At 40.7% G+C, this 9,367-nt stretch overlaps 1 protein-coding gene across 1 annotated transcript in view; it reads left to right on the forward strand.

Annotated features, from left to right (window-relative positions):
- ca4a (carbonic anhydrase IV a) overlaps nucleotides 1-9,029 on the forward strand; it is a 13,717-nt gene extending 4,688 nt beyond the window's left edge. The window contains exons 2-8 of the mRNA XM_037687599.1: nucleotides 546-590; nucleotides 2,998-3,162; nucleotides 3,235-3,380; nucleotides 4,704-4,796; nucleotides 4,884-4,950; nucleotides 7,280-7,443; nucleotides 7,598-9,029. Coding sequence (XP_037543527.1) covers nucleotides 546-590; nucleotides 2,998-3,162; nucleotides 3,235-3,380; nucleotides 4,704-4,796; nucleotides 4,884-4,950; nucleotides 7,280-7,443; nucleotides 7,598-7,777 — 860 coding nt within the window. The 3' untranslated portion in view covers nucleotides 7,778-9,029. The remainder of the gene's footprint in view (nucleotides 1-545; nucleotides 591-2,997; nucleotides 3,163-3,234; nucleotides 3,381-4,703; nucleotides 4,797-4,883; nucleotides 4,951-7,279; nucleotides 7,444-7,597) is intronic.
- The last annotated feature ends 338 nt before the right edge of the window (nucleotides 9,030-9,367 follow it).

Below are 9,367 nucleotides of genomic sequence, written 5' to 3' on the forward strand. Positions count from 1 at the left end.
CAGCATGACATCACAGCAGTATGACATCACAGCAGAAGAGTCTTGGTGCTGGACAGTCTGCAGTCCAGACCTCTCACCAAAGGAAAACACATGACACAACATAAAACAATCAATCTGTCTAAGAAGATCCAGGACCGTCGAACAACTAGAATCCTACATCAGACAAAATGGGACCATGTTCTCCTCCAAACAATCCATCAGCTGGCCTCCTCATGTCCTGCATGTTTACAGACTGTTGGTAAATGAAGAGATGTTTATCGCGATAAACATGACCCTGAACAACTTTTTAGAGATGTGCCATCAAATTCAAAATTACCTTTTTTTTCTTTCAAAATATTGTTTAATTTTTTAGACTAAACATTTGATATACTTTCTTTGCTTCTGTGCTGTAAATAAAATATGTTTTCCTTATTATTTGTGAGCCATTGCAGCCTGTTTTAACGGTCATTTTATACAATGTCCCACTTTTTTTGATGTTGGAGTGGAGAATTAATTTAAATGATTTTACTGTAAAAGCCTTTAATGAATCATTGTTTTTGTTTCAGACTGGTGCTATCAAACCCAGTTCACCTGCGAACATCAGTGCAATGGTAAGCTTTTGATCACAGGTGATAATGTAAACGTCTGTGTTTCTGTGCCTGTCTGTCAGTAAAATATCTCTTGTATCACTGGACAAATTTAAAGAATCTTTAAGAAATTATTTATTGAATGTACAATTGTTAATTAGTTGTTGTAATCAAAGCAAAATGTATAATTTTGTCTATTTTAAATATATTGAGATAAAATGTGATGGACATCACAGCACAAATGATCTATTAACTGAGAGTAGTTCTTAAACACACACCTTGAGCTCAATTACCTCAATATATGATGTCTTTCTTTACTTTGGACTGCAAGTGGTAGACAATATGCTTTTTAAAAAAAAAAATCATACTTTATTCAGCATGTTTGAGATAAAGATCACATCCTAGTGCACCACTTTTAAAGAATAATCCAAAATCTAGAGAAATAATAATAATATCCCCTGTGAGGTTATTAGAGGTCAAACTGCTGTAGTTTTTAACCGATACTTGGAAATTAATAATAAAAATGTATTACAAGTTCTCAGCTTTCAGTCCTGCTGTTTGACCAGTTGTATTATAGTGGTGAAAGTGAAAGGCAAGCATAAGAGTTAATTTCAAGACAAAAAATTTAACCACTTTAACACTTTTTACAGGTTTGACCTGAATGTGATTTTACACATAAAAGTAAAGGACCTCTGAGTAACCCCTGTGGTACTCCATACATGAACCTTATGTTTCTGAGACAGACAGAATTAGTCTAAAAATTCAATTCATGTCTAGACCATCAGCAGGTATTACAACTAGACACAGGACCAGAAACTAAAAGCTGAAGTCACAAAGGATCAGTGCTCTTTAGAGGCTGGCCGCAGTACAATTCTTAAGCCCCACCTCTACATTGGTTCATTTTCCTGACCAAAAACAGAAATACTTCATAAAAAATACATAAAAATATTTTTTGCAGGTGTTGATTTAGGTTCATTTACACTTTGATTACTCTTTCTTTGCTGCTAGATGTTGAAATGTGCATTAAAAATAAATTTAGTATACTGTAATTTAGTTATTTGATGCAAGATGGGCGACTTTCCCTCTCCTGTCCTCCTCCTGCTTTTTGCTCTCTGTCTTGTGTATCGGGGCTCCTATTTATACATCTTCCGAAACTTAAAATTACTGTCATGGATCTGGTCAGCTGGACTTTCAACGCAATCGATAAAAAAATTTCAACAAAGTGACAGGGTCCTGGAGAACCCTCATGCCCCGCTGAGATGCACGCAGCAGGATACGTCATGGATCCGTGGGGAGTCTGGGAGCTGATGCATCTTTCCATATTGTCCCAGGAGGACGTCGAAGATGTTTATATAATTGGAACCATGATAGCAGGGTTTCTGCTTTTTGGGCATCAGGGGATTCCTATGTTACTGGCTATTGAAGAAGACGGCGGCAGAAGTTTCAGCCATGGCAAAGCTGCCGAGCCTATGTGAAGGTTCGATTTGCGTGAAATCAGCTGATTTACAAGCTAAACCGTAAGATGGAAGCAATTTGTGAGAATTGCAGGCCACCTGCGGCTTTTGAGACTTGCCAGCATGGTGGGATCGACCATGGAGGGAACTAATAAGCACGTACCAGTGGAATGCCCACAAATCTGGCCGTTTTGGATCGAAAGTACCAGCAGAACTCAAGGCTGACGAGAAATAACAGTCTGCCAGAAAAAATTGACAACTGTGGCTCGTCTGAATCTGACTCTCCCGTTTGGCCTTGAAGCAGTCCGACTTATCACATTTCTCCTGGGATATGTGTAAACTAAGAAAAAGATATATCTATCGAAATCTCACCGTCTTGATGTCAAATGCAGATGTAATGTGTCTATAAATGTGCTGCTGGTAGAGTTTTTTGACGTCTTAAATCATGTCCTCATAAGGACAAGATGGGAAGAGATCTTTTTTGTAATACCACTATCCTCTTCTCATGGTCTTTTCCCCTTTTCTAACTAAAACGATAAGTGGCCCTTCTCTTAGGAGCAGCAGCAATGTGCACTCTGTCCATCTTTCGGATGACTGTACGAACATAATCTCACTGTATTTTGTTACAATGATAATAAAGCTTATTCTGATTCGAGTTCCATGTTACACTGTGGCTGGATAAAGTCACAGCCTGTTAGTGAGTTCAGGGGTTTGTAGGTGGGCATTTATTATTGATGATATGGTCCACATCCCTAGTGTGCCGACGCTGACTCCATAAATACAACAAGACAACTCCCAAACAATGAACAATGTTTTGGTGCCATAACTGTGTGGCTGTTAATAGAGTTACGTTATTAATCTTTGCTTATGTTAATGGTTTGGATACTGTCAGATGTTGTGGGAAGTTCATTAAAATCTGAGTCAGCCCAGAGCTGATAGTTCAACTAATTTAGTGCTGGTAATTATATTTGTTTTAGCACCAGAGAAGTGGAACCATGCCAACCAGGACTGCGCAGGAAAACACCAGTCTCCCGTTAATATCGTCACCAGAAAGGTCTTGAAAGACGAGCGCCTGACCCCTCTACGCTTTGAGAATTACCAGCAGATTTTTAGAGGCTCCATCAGAAACAATGGCCACTCAGGTGAGCTACCTACTCCTTCAGAAGCTTGGAACCAGTCTTGTACACACACTGTGCTCTGTTTGTCCACTACAGTTCAGGTTGGAGTTCCTCATACCAGCACCGTCTCAGGTGGAGGCCTGCCCGCCACGTATAAGGCTGTGCAGTTCCACCTGCACTGGGGCGACAACGGAGGGCCCGGTTCTGAACACACCATTGATGGGGAGCAGTATCCCATGGAGGTAACCAGTCCAGGCGATAATGATTTGGCCTGTGTGTGTTTATTAGCAAAATATTTTATGAGCCAGTGGATAAAATTTGAATTAAACTTGCAGAAAGTAATCGTTGGATGTACATGCACAACTGATTTTGTTTGGTGTTGTTAACCCAATTCAAGATAACTGCCACATCCAGCTGCCTTTAAAAACACTAAAATAGTTTTACCTCGGTCACTTTTACAGATATTGATCTAAAATTAGGCGCTGCAGTAGTTAGCTTGTATCGCTTGTGCACTAACAGATTGAGGGAAATAGTTGAAACCTTTAGACATCAATTATTGGAAGTCAACTCAAACTATTAGCAAAATATTCCATAAAATACTGCATTAAAAAGCACAGTAAAAAATAATTATTGAACGTAAAACTACAACTAATGACCTTTAGGAGACAAAGGAGACAGAATAAAAATTTATAAAACAATTTACATGTTTAAAAAGATGATTAAGTTGAAATTGTTAAGAAAGTATGAAGAATGGTTGATGGTTTTGGGGATGGTTCAAACCTGAGTTGTTTGTTTATTTTATATTTTTTCAAATAAGGGGCAGATATTATAAGAATTTTCTGTTTTCTGCACCCTTTTCATTCAATGTATTTTAATTTGTTTAGTTTTTAAAAATAAATAAATGAATAAATAACTAAAATTCAAGATGGCAGCCCATCAACATTAGCCAGCACAAAACATGGCTGCAGCCGTTCATTTTACAGACAGAGCTAAAATTCAACTTGGTTGTAGCCGAGAATCAGTCACAACAAGTACTCTGAGAAAAACATCTCACAGCACAAAAACAGGTGAAATCAGGTCGTCTGGACAGTTTCTTTTTGGGAGAAACGCTTCATCTTTCACCCGAAAGACTTCATGAGTCTGAGGCCTGCCAACCCAGATCTGTCTTATAAATAGCACCTCCTTGAAGCCAGCCCTCTGTGGACGTCTCAGAAACTGCTTTACACGTGCAAAAAGGAACGCTCTGTCCAAAACAATCAATCATCGTGTACAACAATCAAATGTTTTAGGCCTGATGTCCAACTTGCTACTCACAAAAGAGCCTGAGGACACCGGGCCTTTCCAGGTTCAGTCAAAACTGCCACAACTCTGTTCCATCTTATGAGATGATTTTTTATTTTTGTAAAACTGTAGCCGAAGATGTGCATTTCTTCAAGGAATGCTGGCTTTTTAATTGTTAAATATTCTCTTAAGCTGATGAATTACCAACTTATTATTTGTCTTCTATATGTCTTAAGGCCCATCGTACGACCTGTAATTTGTGACTGTGTGACATTTTCTTTCAGCTGCACATTGTCCACATGAAGAGCCACTACACAGATCTGTCAACAGCACTGAGAGACAAGGAGGGAGTCGCTGTCCTCGGGTTTTTCTACGAGGTAGTCCTTTCTTCCTGTGCAACAAAGTTTGAGAATTCCAATGATGTACGCGTGACGTGACGCAAGTCTCACGTTTCTTTCTATTAGAAGTCCAACAGCGCAAACAAAAAGTATGATCCCATCATCAACACACTGCAAAGCATTAAAGCTACAAGTGAGTACCAAGGTTCTGCAACAGCCACCTGACCCGGACTGCATAACTTTAACTATAAAGCTTCGCAGCTTTAGTTAAGTTTAACGGTTAGTTAAGTTTAACGGTAACTGTCCTGCAACTGTAACCTGTCGCCAAAATGTGGAAACTGAGGTTAATACTTTTGCCCATGTTGTGTGCGCTCGTGTGTCTGTCTGTTACCAACATGTGATGGATTTTCATGAAACTCTCAGAAAGTAATCAATCTATAACTGATAAACTTTTAATTACCCCGAATCAAGATGGATGTCAACATTGCAAAGCAGACACATGAATGGTCATAACTCAGTCAGTTTTACAGATACTGAGCTGAGGTTTGATGTAGTAGTAGCTGAGAATCATACTCAGCACGTGCTTTGAATGCAACCTGATTACATGAGATGGTGTTTAAAACTTTGCCGTTAACCGTTGGCGTCAACCTGACTGTCTGTTAGCAAAATAGTTCATGAACCACCTGATAAATTTTAATGAGACTCTCAGAAAATAATCACTAAATGTACATTTAAAGCTGATTAACCTTTGGGGTCACTCAGTTCAACATGGCGCCACTGACAACTGACCTTAAAACACAAAAAATCCCTATAATTCAGATAATTTTTCAGATATTCAGTAAATAATTTGTTTGGTAGAGATTCATCTCAAACACATACTTTAAGAGCTACACATTGTTTTCAAACTTTGTCCGTATCTTCTGCGTTGACTCAACTCTGTGTACCTGCTACTAGCAAAATATCTAATGAGCCTCGGGACAATTTTAATCAAACTCTCAGAAAGTATTTGTTTAATTTGAACCTACCACCATTTTACTCATGGAGGCAACCCAGTTCAAGATAAAATAAGATAAAATAGAATCTTATTGATCCTGCAGGAAATTGTTGTGCCAGAGTTTCATTACAAAGCAACAAGCACAAGGAATCACACAAGATATAAAAAATAACAAAGAATATAAAAATAACAGAGATTATAAAAATACCAACAAAGTTCTAAAACAGGCTGCATGGTGGCGCAACTGGTAGAGCTGCTGCCTCTCAGCGAGCAGGTGCTCGGTTCAAATCCTGGTCCGGGCCCTTCTGGGTGGAGTTTGCATGTTCTCTCCGTGCATGCGTGGGTTTTCTCCGGGTGCTCCGGTTTCCTCCCACAAACCAAAAACATGCATGTTAGGCTGATTGGTAACTCTAAATTGTCTCTAGGAGAGAGTGAATGGTTGTTTGTCTCTGTGATGGACTGGAGACATGTCCAGGGTGTCCCCCGCCCCTCGCACAGTGATTGCCGGACATGGGCACCAGCGACCCCCGTGACCCAAAATGGAATAAGCGGGTAAAAGATAATGGATGAATGGATGGAAGTTCTAAAACAGGTCACATGCAGACAGAAACATTAAAGTGTTTATTGTAGTTCAGGATTAATTTTATTGTCCTCTGTGTAGAAAAGGGGGAGGAGTTGAAGTTTGAAGGACTTCCTGTGTTGTACTTTGGAGCACCTCGATGGTCTCAATCTACAACTGAAGGTGCTGCAGTAAGAGTCCAGGGTGTCATGGAGGGAGTGAGACGTGTTGTTCAGGATCTGGAGCAGGTTCCTCAGCATCCTCTGCTCAGACACCTCTGTCAGAGACTGCAGCTCCACTCCCAGAACTGAACCAGCTCTCTTGATGAGTTTATCAAGTCTGTTGGCATCAACTTTCCTCAACCTGCTGCCCCAGCACACCACAGTGCAGAAGATGCTGGAGACCACCGAGTGGTAAAACATCTGCAGCATGCTAAAAGCACTGGAGAAGTCAAAGAACACGACTCTTACAGTGATACCTGCCCTGTGCGTAGCTGTGATGTCATTACAGCTAAGTAATTTTAGCAAACACAAGCTACACTTTGGATATCCAACAATTTTCAGTCAGGTCATCTGGACAGTTTCTTTTTTTTTTTTTTTTTCTGAAACATTTCACCTTCTATCCAGAAGGCTTCATCAGTCAAGCAAACACACAACACAAAACTGATTCTTCCTCCAAACAGCTTACTCCAAAGCAAAACAAACCAGTTATGTTGGTGCTAAGATGGTGTCTTTGGCACGCCCCCTCCTCCGGTGCCACGCCCCCCTCCTCCGGTGCCGGCCCCCTTCCTCGTCGACAGTCATGTCACTTTGGATACTGTTTGATATCACACACGGTTATTTATAAGATTTGACCTAAACAGCTTTAATTCCATTCTCTACAAAAGATGATCTTTGGTATAAATGGCAGCTGGTGATGTGCATTTTTTCCAGGGATGCTGGGTCTTAATAACAATGTCTGTGTTTTCAGATGGCAACACCTCTCTGCCCTCCATCTCTCTGGCACAGCTGATCCCATCAGAGCAGAATATGACCTCTTACTACCGCTACAAGGGTTCTCTGACCACTCCAGGGTGTACAGAGTCTGTGGTTTGGACTGTGTTTGAAAAACCCATCCCTCTGAACTTGGATCAGGTCAGAATTAGAAACCAGCTGAAGGGGACACAAGCACAGCTAACAAACAGCCAATGTAGTTGTGGGGAAAGTGTTCAGATTAATATAAGTGAAGTTAAAGACACAGCAGTAAAACCTGGAGCCTAACCTTTGTGTCAATCCTCTGCTCTTCCAGTTGAAAGCTTTCTCTAAGGTCCAGTATCATGATGGCAAGCTGATGGTGAAGAACTTCAGGCCTGTCCAGCCTCTCAATGGCCGTCAGGTGTTCTACTCTGGAGGTTCTGTGGTCCTGGTCAGTTCGACTCTCCTGATGTCTGCTCTCGTCACGGCGTTGAGACTATCCCAGTCGGACTAGAGCGAGGCATTCCATACCGCACTGCGACATCCATGAACACAAACGGCTCTGCATCAGAACCCGGCTGAGCTCTTGTTTCTAACATCCTTTTTGGTTGCTAAGGTGACGGACCACGTCGTAGTGCAGGGGGTGCTCACACGGTGTTTTTCTCTTACGACACAAAATGAAAAAAGTGTTTAAGGAGAGCCTCATGAAAGGTGTTGTAAGGGTTTGATCAGTGTTCATGCATGCCTACTGAAGTATTAGGTCTCATTTCAGCATTATGAATGTGCCATGATCCAGTTGTTGGCACTCAAACTCAACACTAGATCTTTTAATTAGGGTGTACATTTTTCATCCTAAACATCAACACACACATACAACTGAAGCTCTCATCAGGTTTCATTCACCTTGTCCAATGTCAGGTAAATTTAGTCTGTTAATATCAGCACGAGTTGCCAATAGTGTGGGATCAAAGTGTAAATGTCAGACCCCCATGATTTGGCGCATGATGCGTTGTTCTGAGCGGAGCACCGAGTTATAGATAGCAGAACTGAGTCATAAAGCATACGCTCTATTTCAGAGCTAGCTGTCAAAGGAGTCAGCAGTTTCTGTCAAAGTACCAACATCAGGCCACTCCGACAGAAGTCAGGAAGCTGCTTCTGTAAGTCCTTCATGAAGAACATCAGGATGATGTTCTGAGAGCAAGGCTGCAGCTTTGTGGCGTAGAACCAAACAACTCATTTCAAACCAGCGTCGATTCTTTCACGTACTGTACACCACCTATGGCGTGCATGAACCTGCATGTTCAGATGTTCCAGATGTTTAGTGTAAGCTACATGACCGCTGGAGTGAAGCTTCACACACTGAACAGAGCTGGCTTCGGTCACTTTGATTCCCAGAACAAACCCGTCAGATTTCAGTGAGCTCGTTGTGAGAACACACGGCTCAAATATCAGGCTCTCAGATGCCCTGAATGTTATCGACTGTCAAGGACAGCCTGCTGAGTTCTCCCACATTTCTTCAGGAGGAAATATATGTATTGTGTTGATAGATCCGTGCAATGTTGCAGCAAGATTTGTTGTGACGATCAAGCAAAGGATTTGTTGAATTTTTCACACGGAGTCATGTTTTATTTTTATGCAGTGTCGTACACATATTTATGCACTGAACGTTTATAATGACATGAGATGTGCAGTTATTATTTATGTATCGCTGTGTTTATTTACAATGCAAACCCATATATAAAGCATCAAACGCTTTATGGGAAACTGGATACACATTTTAAGTTCAAGCGTATGAGACTAAGTTGTAATTCTTGCAAAATGTCATAAACGATAAAGTGAATGTTGCTGTTCAACAATAAACTACATGAATTTTTAATACAAGTGTTTTCTCCTTGAGTGATTACAAGTCAAATCATTTGTATCAAGTCAGGTCATATCTCTGCCTAACTGATATAAACACAGTCTTTACCTTCAAAGTCTATGTGCACGGGCTAATTATTAACGGCAGGTTAATTAGAAACACAAGAACGTAAACTAGGACGTTTCTGAAGAGATTTTGAAGGATGCCAAAACAGCTACTGCCTGAAATACCAACAAACGATAA

The sequence above is a fragment of the Nematolebias whitei genome, chromosome 14 (assembly GCF_014905685.2).
Source record: "Nematolebias whitei isolate Nwh7 chromosome 14, NemWhi1, whole genome shotgun sequence".
Taxonomy (NCBI): Eukaryota; Metazoa; Chordata; class Actinopteri; order Cyprinodontiformes; family Rivulidae; genus Nematolebias; species Nematolebias whitei.